This window comes from Dermacentor andersoni, chromosome 9 (assembly GCF_023375885.2).
Source record: "Dermacentor andersoni chromosome 9, qqDerAnde1_hic_scaffold, whole genome shotgun sequence".
Taxonomy (NCBI): domain Eukaryota; kingdom Metazoa; phylum Arthropoda; class Arachnida; order Ixodida; family Ixodidae; genus Dermacentor; species Dermacentor andersoni.
The window spans coordinates 53,661,555-53,675,246 of record NC_092822.1 but is presented as its reverse complement, the minus strand read 5'-3'; the positions used below and the strand labels follow the sequence as shown (position 1 = coordinate 53,675,246).

The following is a 13,692-nucleotide window of genomic DNA, read 5'->3' as shown; positions in this document are numbered from 1 at the left end:
CGCAGCAAACAGGCCTTGTGCTATCTAAGTGGTGTTAGCTAATCACTCGCCTCTAGTTATCTCTTCCTTTTTCTCGCGCATGCGCATGTGCTTGCGCCCGAGGAGCTTTTGGCGTAAGGTGGCCGACAGGTGGCCGGACGGATGGACAGATGAATTAGCGAGCCATATACAGCTTCGTTGTGAAAACCAAGGTTTCTTTGCCTTCTTCCCCAATTCTTGGCGGATATATTTGGTCAAGTTCACCGTAAATACGCCCATATTGCATAGTGCCGTAGCAAAGTGGGTAGGTTATGGAGGCAGTGTAGACCACGGTCGCCGCTGTCGCAAGAGTCACGTTGGGGCCGACACTTACTCCTAATGCTGTGAAATGTGGTACAGCAGAAGAAAAGTTGCATGCGCGTTGCGGCGAAGCAAAAAAAAAAAAAAACGAAAAGACGGAACGCAAGGACAGGAAAAGTATGCCGGTCAACCAAATGAGTCCGGTTTGCTACCCTATGCTGCGGATAAAAAAATATGAGGAATAGAAAGAGAAAACGAGAGAGAGAGAGAGAGAGAGAGAGAGAGAGAGAGAGATAACACTACACTCACGCGGCAGGATGCACCGATGGACAATAAGCGGTAAATTGCACCATTGCACTTGAAAAACTTCACCAGTGCGCAAATAGCTTCTTCTACCAGCGACGAATATTATGATGAACAAAACATATTGAGTCCAGCCGCTTTAAAGTTGTCCAAAGAGAACCGTGAAACTAAATGACACAAAACGTCTGCGATATGGGGAAAGATCGTTAGCAGTTCTTCGCGCATGTTCGGAAATAAAATAAAATTGCACGCATCGTGTGTACCTTTGGATGGCATTTAATTGATACGTTTAAATCAACCATCCGAGCTTCGTTGATTCAAACAAGTGCGTTCGATCTATCGTAATTTTCCTTTTGTCTCCCCTTTTGCTCATGTTTTCCCAATAGAAGGTCCCCAACCGAAGATATCCGCTTGGTAATCTCCTTGTCATTCCTTCACATTTAAGCTTTCTTTGTTGAGTCATGAAAGAAGACCACCGTGCTATAGCAACAATAAAAGAACATTGGCGCTAGCGCTATTAGTCTCTTAACGATACCGGCGTAATCCAAAGAGGATTACGCGAACGAACATAAGTACCAAGGGGCTTAATGTCATTAATGTTGACATACAATCATAAAGAAACCTTGAACGATAGCAACAAAACAAATGTACAGGAGGTGACGTTCATGCTGTACAGGACAGAAGCTTTCATCTTCAAGACCTTCTTTGTGAAGTGGACGATTGTACTTAAGCCCGAGCTTTCGGCTTTGATATAGTGTGACAGGCGAAAATCTACTTATATTACCTTTTCTTTTAAACTCAGAAAGAATAAGACCTGAGAGAGAGAATTTTTTTTAATAGCAAATATGGTTCAGTCGCCAAAGTTGGGGTGAAGGTCGCCGGTGCAGAAAAAGAGCAAGAAAGCTTCAATGCGTCGGACTGCTGCAGGATTACTTCTTTTAGCTTCCAAGCCACCTTCGCGTAAGGGTGTTGCTTTCAAATTGCTTTCAGGAAGTCGGGATGTTTCTATTTCAGTCACATATTCTCTATATTACTTATTTTGTTTCTATTCCTTTCTTTAACCCTTATTTTTTCATATACATTCCTTTACACCCGCCCCCTCTGCCAGTACAGGGTCTAGCAAATGAAATGCGCATCTGGGTGACCTTGCTTTTTCTTTTTTTTTTCTTTCTGTCGCACTGGCTTGCTATCATTTCTGTTGCTTGATTTCCCACTTTCTTGCCACGTGTACTTGTTTTGTGTCGGTTACTTTACTGAATAATAAAATTGATATTCTTGTTCGACTACGCACGTATCCAATGGTCAGGTCAAAAGAAAAACAAAGCGGGAACCTGGAACTGTTGTAAATAGCTGAGATTTTTTTCTGGGCAACTTAACTATACGATAAAGACAGATAGTCGAAGAAGGACGCTGTTCGGAGTGTACTGTGCTGGCGCTATATATATCGATGACACGCTTATATATTTGCAACTCTGCCTTATATTTTGCACCATATACCGAGAAAAGATCACAAAGTTACACGTGCTATGTGCTTCGCGCAAACGAAAGTTTGCTATAGTATCACGGCAGCAGCACTGGCGTCGCATCGATTCACTGCAGATGCGGCTCTTCTAAGGAGAGCCGGTGCTCCGCTCACCAAGAACCAGCATCGGCTAGTGTTGAAGTCATTGAATGAATCAACGTTTCATTTGATTGGATGGCACTGTGGGCTGATGCGAAAATAAATGGGAAAAGGCAGAACGTCTGTCAGAAGATGAAGGCGCGATGCGAAGAGCAAACTCCTACAACCACTGCCCTGCAGGGAAGACTCCAAGGCTGAGGGTTGGGTGGGGGTGATGCAGAAGATGCATGAGACTGTTGGTTAAAACGAACAAGTTGCAGGCATGCCCTGTCTGCACTCCTCCTCCCGAGGAGGCCTGCCGAGACCTTCGAGTCAGCCCTGTCGCTCGTTGCCACAGTAGGTTCAGCAGTTACGTGGTACCTTAGGTAATTGTATGTGCATGCGTTCGGTCTACTCGTCTGCAAAACTGCAAACTTGTGTTAGTGAATTTGTTTATTTATGAAACTATAACGTTTTCAGGTAGGTGCTCGTGCGCTTCCTGGACTGGTTTGCAGAAGTGTGTATCTGTTCGTAGCCTTTGATTGCATTCACAGTTTTTGTTGCGGTTTTCGCGCTTTCATTTGGTTCGCAACGCGACGAGCAGTAGCCCGTGCTGCATAATGGCGCTACTTCTTGAAAGGTCCTTAACCAACTTAGGCCTCGAAGGCCAGAGGGTGCTTTCTCTCTCCGCTTCGCTATACCTTCCCCAAGGGTGCTCTCTCCCCCTCGCGGCGTACCCCTCTAAAAGGCACGTGGGCCCTCCGCCAGTATTCAAAGTCCCGTTGATGCTCGTTTAAAAAAAAGACCCGTTAGTTACCTCTCATCAGCTGTCGCTTCCCTGCACGCTTTTTCCACTATGGGGGAAGTTTGATATTGATAGATTGTGTATGACACTCAAGGTACACTTCCAGGGAAGGAGACTCCTCATACAGAAGTTTCGTACATAAACTTTTCTACTAGACTTCCAGGACAGTCCATAACGACCGTTTCTGCTAGACCACGACTCTGCTTCGATACTCGCCTAATTATTTTAAACTGTTTTTGTAGGAATTATTTATAGCGCCAAATCTAGCGAGTGTCGTCGCACGAACCTGTATAGATCACCTTCTGCGCTACTACCCGTCCTAGGAAGATGAAAGTCTCACCCTCCGAGCCCCTGCAAACCAGCTCGGGTTGAGGTATTTCTCGTTGGAAAAAGCTTTGAGGTCATGATCTTGCATACAACAGTTACACAGAACAGCAAATACGCAGTACTGGGATTTCTAAATTTGACAGGCCTGAGCAACCATCTGTGACACAGCGTTGAGAATTCTCACCACGTCGGTGACTCTAGTGCACATGAAATATTAGACTATCTTGTTCTCTCAGCTTTTAGTATCCTTTATCCAGTGCAGGGTGTATAACCCGGCTTAGTCCCGGTTATCCTCCCTGCCTTTCGTTTACCATAAGGAGACACCAGAGTTAGGAGACGAAAGCAACATGACACGGCGTTAAAATATATAGTTCTGTCCGCTTCGCCACTTGTCCCGCCTGCAATATATTAGCGCTGGTTTCGCATAATGAAGAAGCATCAAACCCGACGCCTTCTGTGACCTCCTTTCAATCGCCCTTTCCTCACTCGTACTCTCCTTCATGACATCGCGTTCTAAACATATTCTTTCTTTTTTTGTTAACAAACGTGTTCCAACCTGACCAAATGATACATTAAAGAAAACTAAGCTACGTGAGCGACTTTTCAAGCTCTTCGGAAGTACTATAGGAGTCTCTTTGTTAGTTCTTCTTAGCGATGATTCATCACCAGTGCTCAGGTGATGTGGCTGCGTCCCGGCCCCTGCACGTAGGCTTCGTTGCTGAACCACGCCTTCAGCATTCATTACTGTGTACGTACCAACTTCGATCTGACCTCTAACCAGGAGCCGGTTAGAATACGACGTGAGGAACAATAATTACGGATTAGTGACTAAAAAAAAGCACCAAGGAATCGTTCTCTATTTAAATGAGATACAAACAACTTGCCCCTTTTTTTACATAATCAATATTATATATTTACGTCTCAAAGCAATAATTCCGGATGTCCACTCTGGTTTTGGTGCTCGCTGCCTGATTGGCATTTGATGCGGAACACGCGTGTATCCTTCGCGGCTCGAAAATCTACTTACTCCGCCATAAAAAACAAAGAAAAATGGAAAGAAATAAAATAAGGAGAGAGAATCAATTTTTTGTTCACCATTATTAGGAGCGAACCTCGGGGTGCATTCCTTAGCGTTCCAAAACGCGACGGCGCTGCCGCCAAAGCCCATTTGCATTTGAAAGCTTCTCCTCGCGCACTTATCACACGCGGCGAAAGCAAGCGGCAGTCCCACTCGCGCTGTGCCTCTCAACGTTCGCCTGAATAGCGGGAATAACGCTTCACAGACGCTCCGCGGTAGACGCGTCGAGATAGCATCCCCTACAATACTGGCGAAAAAAAAAAAAAAAAACACGGGGTTGGTTCAAAGGCTCTCTGCTCCGTTGTGCAGTTGGGCCTGTTCGTTAGTTACCAGGATCGAACGACTCGAAGTCGTTGGCGCTGAAGCGATCCGGGCACCAGTGGCGTAGCAACAGAAGGGGCCGGGGGGCCGTGGGCCACGGGTGCAAGGGGCCAGAGAGGGGGGGGGGGTGTGTCATATACGTCTGAAGACACCCCTCTATCCGCCGGCTACACCCGGGGAGGGGAGTGACAGAAGACCTATGGACCCCGGTTGCCAGACGACCTAGCTACGCCACTGCCGGGCACCCACGTTTAGCTATATGCACTGACGATAACTTGAAACGGCATCGAGGCAGCATTTCACGAGACTTCACCGCCTTTCAGTTTGTTGATTCTTCGTAAGTGGTGCATTCATATCGAGGTTTATTGGAGGAAGAAGTCTCTCCTGTTATGACTTACTTAAGAATGCATTATAATTATTATTTTACATGAACTCTTTAGGGAAAGGGCAAAGAAAGTGTTTTGTTACCGTATCTTCCCAGTTCAGCAGCGGTGCATGGAAATTTATCCGGATTAAAGAAGGTACTGAAAAATAAATCATGAACTAGGAATTTTCGCATGTACACGATTTCCAATCTTGTAGTGCGATTTGTGCCAAAATCAATGCAATACTATGTTATCTGCGGTGCTGCTCCATTTTTCTTTGTTATTGATTGTAACTTTGTTCATATCTTGTTCTATATTATTGATTGTTGGGAGCTATGTGTTTCCATCTGCATATTTATTTGACATTCTTGCCTGAGAAGCCTGTAATGGCTTCTTTTTTTACTACAGTTTACGAACATTTAGTATGTCCTGTAATAGGGCTTCGGAAGGCATTGCCTCGACTGCCGCGTTCCTGTCATACAAACTCACGAAAGCCTTCGGCAGATCTATCAAGGATATCATTTCCAATCGTTCTTATCTTTATTAAAATGCTTATCATTAGTATTATTAATAACATATCGATTATTATTACTAGAACACTTACAATATCTAACCCCTTTTGATTACATTTCTTACACGTAAAAAATGATGCAGTGCAGCATACATGCCTCCCCCCCTCCACCCGCGGCGAAAAAGAACAACAGAAAACAACAAAAAACAACGTGTGGAGTACAAGTCAGTAAAGGAAAGCAAACAAGAGAGGAGGGAGGGGGATGGTGAGCAAAAAATAAATTCCTGGCACCTCTTGCGTAATGAGATGCATCAAGGTCTCTTTTTTTATAGCAATGTGAAATTGGTGTATTGAAAGCAACATTTCACTGCAGAGCTTCGCATCTTCTTTTTCACAAAGCAGCTGCTTACGCCATCGCTCCCAGACCGCTTGGCTGATGGGGACATCAAGACGTATCTCCTCGCAAGAGCCGGGATGTTTCACACAGAGCACAGCACTGCGTGCTCACAGACAAACAAATGAAGAAAGAAAAGGAGTTGGTATATTAGTCAGACCTGAAGGACAGCTTGGCAGATAGTCTGTCATATGGCCCTTTCTGTTATACATGGACGGCTCTGCTACCTGAAACGCAATAGAAAAAAAAAAAAAGGTCTTGATGGAAACTCGCCGGATGGGGATGTTCTTGGCTCGTCTTCGCATTTATCGTGGAGTGTGTCAGCTACTCTTATTGAAAATAAAGGACGCCTGCTCGGTGGGAACAATAAAATGAATGCAGGCGTGGGCAATAAATAATCAAAATTTTGCGTATAGCTGCTGCTATTTTGCCGCTGGCTTTACGCTTTTTTTTCCCTTTCTTTCTTTCGTGCTTCTTTTAATAATTTTTTTAACAATCGAGATCCCGCTATCATGGTAACGTGGAATAAACACCTCGAGGGTAAAGCATCCTAACGGAGCGAAAAAATTGTCCTTGCGAAATTTGTTTACCGTGCTTTCAAGTTGCTTTGTGTGTAGCTAAAGAGCGTGGCCCATGTATTTTACGCTATAGCTGTCAGGGACATCAGATTACTGTCAACGGTGTTCTTGGGCACTAATATTGAATAGGTCTTATCCATTGGCAAGCACCATTTATGAACGAAAAGCTTTCTGAATTCGACCCCCTAACTTTAGTGACAGGACATCTGGGAGTGCTTTTAATACGACCTTCACTGTGCATGGACTAGTTTCGCTGCTTTAACGTCGCTGTAAAATTCGATGATGAAGTAGCAACTTCCCAAGTGGAAACCTTCCTTACGAAATTCAGTAATAGGCTACTGACAACGTACGAATGCAGCAGCACATACATAACTGAGACCCTCAGTGTAGAAGTGCCAGTCAATAGCGTTCGCTCATTTCTACGACGTCAGAGTGGATATGAATTCCTTTCAATATCGGCGTTTCTCAGGAAATGTGTTACAGCACGTACGCATAGAAGACACGTGCAGCGGATTTTCCTGGGGCCGATTGTGCAGTGAACGCTAAGGTGCACTCCTAATGGATCGGTTCCTCTTCGTACATGTTTGTGGTCGAAGTATCCGTCGCCGTTCCCAAGCACGATCACTTCAAATTGAGCATTGCATGTGTGATGTGGGAACGTGTATAACGACAAGAACATGTGTACAGCCAGTCATGGGCTTCTTGTGGTTCCTGCGAAACACTTGATCACATTATATTAGAATTTCATGCCTTCCTTGAGCAGCGCACATCGCAACTGATAGACTGTGGTCTATACATGGCCTTCAGGGTGCAAACATCGAAGATTGTCTGTACTTGAGTGCTTGTATTTCTCGACGCGACCAGGCTTTCAACACACCTTTCTTACTTTCCTACAAGAAACTGAATTGGCTTCCTCCGTGTAGCACATTTTCTTTTATTCGCGAGAGACAAAACGGCCTTTATTTTTATTTTTGTCCTTTTGATATTCTCTTGTAATTAGTGCGACCTGCGAGATTTTCTTCTTTTCTGTAGCTGCGTGTTTTTGTCTGTAATTACTGTTCCTACTGACGTACTCTATTCTTAGCATTGCTTTACTTTATTAATGCGGAAGCATTATAGGGCTCATGAGGCGGAAAATGTGGCGTTAGCGTGACCAAACGTTGATCGACAAATGCTAAAAACTCACGACCTTTGGTGTTAATAAGGCAAAGCTAAATTATGACTACAGAAAGAGCATAGACATCGCGCGGGGGTCGCAGTGCCTTCGAATTCATCCACGTAGGGATAACTAAGTGCCTGTTCAATTTTTTTTACAGTCTTTGCGATATGTCAGGTACTTCTTTCCTTCATCTGTACTTCCATTTTTCCTGCGTTCATTTTATATGCTTCTATTCCATCCTTCTGCAAAATGTAGGCAGGTGTTCTGCCCTTTGCTGTGGCAGTTGCCATCTTGCTCCCTATCCTATTGTTCTCTCCGTCTATGGTATAAACGTTTTCATGTGTACATTGACTGAACCCACGACCTACGTCTGAGTGGCAGAACGTCATGTCTGCTAGGCTACCGGGAAGGGTCCTGCTGTTGTTCTACTATAGAGGGTACTTTCATCCTTTTTTTTTCTTTTGCTGCACCAAACATTTGGAAATTGCCTGTGGTATTTAACACAGTACTAACCGTTGATTTAGATTACTCGATGAGGTGGCCATTACTTCTACGAAAAATAAGATTTTCAATGTAATAACAGCAATAATTACGGTAATTAAGTGATAACTTACTTTACAGCACATATTTAAATCCATGAATTCAAGCAGGTGAGCTCGCAAGGCATATCCACTTGGAACGAATGCTCAGGGCTCTATCAGGTTCGAAATCTTAATTTTCAAAGTGTCCGGCGCAATTCATTTGCGGTACAGAGGATTTCGTGCGTGAATGCATAAAACCTAATTTCTTTAAAAAAGCAAGTGGAACAGTCAATTATTAAGGCAACTTTGACGGCGCATATCTCGAAAGCAGTGCCATTCTCAGAATTCGTTCCAAGTCGATATTCCTTGCAAGTTCCCCGGTTAAAGTTCTTAAATTTAAATAAGTGCCGTAAGGTCGGTCCGCGTCGCTTCTCTGCACTGCATTCAGTGCGCCCTTCTTTGCTCCTTAAAACTGGAGCAGGACTGCGGCAAGTCTCAAAAGGAGAAAAAATGTTTTCTACGAATTGGCGCTTCCCAGCGTAATAGAAGAACTGCACCTCGAACTTCTCCTTTGAGAAAAACGCCAACGGTCCCATTTCTCATGCTAAGTGAGGTTTTCGTTAAAGTTCGCACGTATACATACTAACACGGAGTGCAATATCTTCTTATCTCACATTTCCAGCCCTTCCACCAAAATAGAAAAGCAACAGGAAAGGCTACCGTAAGGTTACCGAAATTATAACGAGAAAAACCAATGGAAGGGAGGCTATTAGTATTTGCACTGTTATAAGAAAAACATTTCTTCGCCTGATATCCTTCGGGGAGAATGCTGCGTATCAACAAGCGAAGAACGCATCTAGCGGAAGCGTCCAGTTTTCCTCATCAGCGTTCGCCGTCTGCCCTTTCTTTTCCTGCAGACTACGTGGCAAGCATAACATAGATGGCGCCCTTCTGTCTTCCGGTGCAGATACTGCCGTCTGCTGCAGTGGAGGTGGGCGAGCCTTGAGTCTGTCGGCACGGTGCAGCTTCCAGTGCAGATATTGCCGCCTGCTGCAGTGGAGGTGGGCGAGCCTTGAGTCCGTGGGCACGGTGCAGCTTCCGGTGCAGATACTGCCGTCTGCTGCAGTGGAGGTGGGCGAGCCTTGAGTTCGTCACGGTGCAGCTTCCAGTGCAGATACTGCCGTCTGCTGCAGTGGAGGTGGGTAAGCCTTGAGACTGTCGGCACGGTGCAGCTTCCAGTGCAGATACTGCCGTCTGCTGCAGTGGAGGTGGGCGAGCCTTGAGTCCGTCGGCACGGTGCAGCTTCCAGTGCAGATACTGCCGTCTGCTGCAGTGGAGGTGGGCGAGCCTTGAGTCTGTCGGCACGGTGCATCCACAGCCGCCGCAGCCGTGGACTCGTCATTCAAGGGGCGAAATGTCGCTGGCGCGCTCCTCCTGGGAATGGCACTCTGTCTACGGTGAGACATTGCCGCGAATCGCCATTGACAGCACCCGCGTGCTCCCAAACCCCCTATTCCATGAATCCCATACGAAACGCGTAATTCACTCATAAAATCCCGTATTTTGTCACATGTCATGCGAGACTTGCGGTAGTTATCGGGCATTTTGCGTTTCTTCTTTCTTTTTTCTTTTTACAATAGGAATATGCTTGTTTACATCTCGCTTCACCGCTTCTTGCCTAATTTTCTTCGTTATTGGGTTATGACTAGGCCCAACGTCCGCTTCCTGTACCCGAAATTTCCTTAGCGTCGTCCCCAAATATACAGCTACCTCCTCCTCGGTGGCTTAGTGGCTATATAGCTACGCTGCTAAGCACAAGGTAGTGGGATTAAATCGCGGCCGCGGCGACAGCATTTCAATGGGAACGAAATAGAAAAACGCTCGTGTACGATGCACTGGGTGCACATTCAAAAACCGTAGGTGGTCATAATTAAGCAGGAATCTCCCATTACAGCGTGCCTCATAATCAGGTCGTGCGTGGGCATGTAACACCCCAGAATTTGATACCTTTAATTCGGCAGTGACAGAGGCACATGTAACAATACGTAAAATCTCGAATTTACTTCAGCGGAAAGGATTGGTCTGGAAACCACGGTTACTCATTGTTATATAGCGCTCGCATTTGCCCGTGAGACACCTTAGGATTACGCATGCGTCTGGATAAAATGCTCGCAATTATTGGTGCAATTTGTGTGTTGCTTTGCTTTCTTGACACAAATTCGCCCAATGAAAATTATAGTGCAAAATCACACTTTATATTGCTTATACTTCATCATTCTCGCTACACCGTAATACTCTAACCTTTACAGTACGGCAGCCTCTATGTAAGTTCAATTAATTGCAGCCTAATCCACTCGATCATCTGAAACTTCTAGTCTAAGTAACAATCCAATGCACACGACGATAAAGTGAGGCTTCCCTATCCTCGGAACTGAGGCGATGTTTGGAACAACAAAGAAGATATAATCACAGCCAACTAAATAACGTTATTGACGATTCTTTGATGCTAATTATTAGTGGCTTGCGCTGCATGCACACAACAGTTGAGGACAATTATCAAAACAGACATTTATGCTATATTCTTGGTTCTAATAAAACGGACGTTCGGTTTGCTTCACGTATAGATTATTACATGTCACTGCTTTCACAGGCAATGTGCAACTCGACTTTCTTCGAGCAAAGTGTATAACGATTACCCACAATGTCACCAAGGAGACAAGTCATACAAATTATTTTCGTGTGCTCGAGTTAGAAGAGAGAGAGAGATTTATTTACAGAAAGGCAGAAAGGTCGGCCTGAGCTATAACTTGCTCTGGCCTGCTGCTCTACACTGGGGAAAAGGGACAGGGACGAAAAGGACTGCTGAATGATGATGATGGTATGGTATCTCGAATTAGAAAGCACTTACCAATGCTTAAGCAAAACTCCGGTTTAAGTGTCTGCCCACTCCCGTCTCTGTTATTAGTTCATTCCACACGCTTTGTCCTAAGCTAATTACCAAATTACTATTGTGCTTCTGCTAATCGTGTGCGAAAGGCAACACAAACTTTGTTGTCTGAGTTCATCGAGATATGTCGGGCTTTTCGGTTTGCGTGCTTCGCAATTTGCGATGATACTAACGCAATACCGCATTTTCTAAACTTCAAATCACGACAGGAGCTGTCGGTGTAACCTGACACTACAGGACATTTTGCCTGACGACCCCAGCCAGTATGACAGGTCGTCACCGCCAAAGAAGGAAGGTGAGTGCATAAAATGCTCCTACGCTTTCAACTGAAGCTAGAAGAACCATGGACAGCAATGATAAACTTCCACGAAGATCTCAAGGTGAACATCACGAGTGTTCAAAATCAACTAACACACCTGCAAAGTTGGACACAAAACACTTTGCACTGCTGAATGGTGTTGTATTTAAAGCAAACAAAAGAATGAACTTGTGGAAATATCCTCTCCGTAAAGGATCTATTCTCGTGCTTGTCCGAGAGTAGAACTGCAGTTGAATCAAGTGAGAAACCAGCAGTTAAATTAAATCTACCATGTTTAAATTCAATCCAATCGGTGCTCAATTTCTACCGAAGCCGGAAATGGAATGAGAGAAGTCATGCGAGCTCATGAGATTCTACTGATGTTACACACTGTTATCCAGAGGTAAAAAATAAAACAAGATCAAGCTCTGTAGGCGCATGTAGAGGGATCTGTAGTACGTTCGAATTCGCAGATAATTGCGGTGACGATGAAAAAAAATTGCAAATTTTTTCTTAAATATCTCAATCATGTCTATTTCGCTCTTTAAAGATCAAGACGCAATTTAGCTTTCCTTTGCTAGTTTATTTTCACATGAAAAAAAAGACAGGAAGGGAACATGACACAGATCGTGCTCGTACGCGTAGATAACTTCGTTAAGCAATACGGTCGAATGCTACCAGTTGGCATATGATTGAAGGTGAAAAAAATAGCGCAAGACACAATGAACACAAGGACGTCCGGTCGTCTTCTTCCTTGTGGACGTTGCACTTTTCCCTGGGTTTTCACCTTCAATGAAGGCGTTCAATTTATTCGTTATTTCAAGGGTTTGTTACACCTTTGAGCGTCAGCTGGTTAGTAGGCTATGTACCACTGACTAACTTAAAAGCCTTCTGCGTGCAGCGGGCTTTGTAAAGAGTTTGCTAACTAGAGCCGCTGACTTAAGCAGCAGGCTTTCGCAGGGCAAGGTTTTCGCACACCATGTCAATACAAATAAAGAACGTTCCTTGACTCTTGGTGCCTTGTCTTACCTGCTCAGGTCGTCCAACAGTTGTGCTTTTCCACGTGACTGTCATGAGCTTGGATTCTATCGACGAAGAATCCATGGTGAGTTATGCAAAATATCTTTTACTGTATGTCTTTTGCATCCTCGAAAGCATTCGAGCAACCGCGATGACTCTAGAATGAATCATGCTACTTGTTTAAACAGCAGATTGACTCTGGGCGTTTGTTTCGACACGATGATTATGCTGGCGACAATTGTTGCGATTGGTATGTTGTCTGCTTTCCTAGAAACAGGTTGGCCGAAGAAACAGCCTATTATTGGCTCACAGCGTTTTGTAGCCTTTTATTCGTTGCTTCCACATTAACGTGATGACCTTCACAACTTTAGGAACTGTCTTAAAATATAGTGCTTTATGAGGTGTCTTTTTTCGAAAAGCACAAATTGGGCATTAATAACAAAAGGGCAGTTTATTCGTGAAATAAAGACTCACTGGCGGGTGCAAATCAGAGCTGTTAAGCATAAAACGTCCGGTGAGGGGGGCGGGGGCGGTGAGGTTAGGGAGACGGCTGTATGAGTTATGCAGTGTGTTGCCCCATGCATCTCATGAAGCGGAGACGAACGGAGACCTCTGTTATGGTTATGAATGAAGGATTTAGCAGGTGGCTTCACGAGACCGGCTTTTAGTAGTCTTTCTCATTCCTGCGTCAACTTTCCTAACTGCTACTAGGTTCAAGAAACGCGCAGTTATGCGGATCCCATGGAACCCATCACTAAATTTTATATGAGTATCGATACCTGCTACTCCCTCTAACTAGACTTTTTTTGCCGTACAAGAAGAATGCAAGCACATTTGACTACATTACGTTGTCGAGCATCTGCTTGAAACTATTACCTTGCTTTTTTTTAGATAGTCCGACGCCCTCTCCTACTGTGTCCATTATATGGTGATGATCAAAGGACAGATAACTTCTTAACAAGCAACAGTTTCTCATAATTAAGGGAAGCTATTTTAGAAGGACAATTTCGCCACACTGAACTAAACCTTTCCATTCCTAATTTTCCGTTTGTAGGAGACTCCTCCTTAGGATATTGCCATAGATGTCTGCGCAGCCGTGCAAAAGTTTGTTTGATTCAGGAAATTTTTTTTGCTAACCTAATAAGAAGTTGTTGCACCATATCTTATGGTCATACCAAAACCATAC

At 44.4% G+C, this 13,692-nt stretch overlaps 1 protein-coding gene across 4 annotated transcripts in view; it reads left to right on the top strand.

Moving 5' to 3' along the window:
* Positions 1-13,692, top strand: part of HisCl1 (Histamine-gated chloride channel subunit 1) — a 97,646-nt gene that overhangs the window by 63,732 nt on the left and 20,222 nt on the right. Inside the window, exons 2-5 of one of the 4 annotated variants that reach the window (XM_072284200.1) lie at positions 9,209-9,372; positions 9,411-9,698; positions 11,398-11,483; positions 12,524-12,591. In XM_072284200.1, the coding sequence (XP_072140301.1) occupies positions 9,682-9,698; positions 11,398-11,483; positions 12,524-12,591 (171 nt within the window). In that variant the 5' untranslated portion in view covers positions 9,209-9,372; positions 9,411-9,681. Of the gene's footprint in view, positions 1-9,208; positions 9,699-11,397; positions 11,484-12,523; positions 12,592-13,692 lie in introns of all 4 variants that reach the window. The other 3 variants (XM_072284199.1, XM_072284201.1, XM_050175889.3) reach the window with 3 other exon arrangements.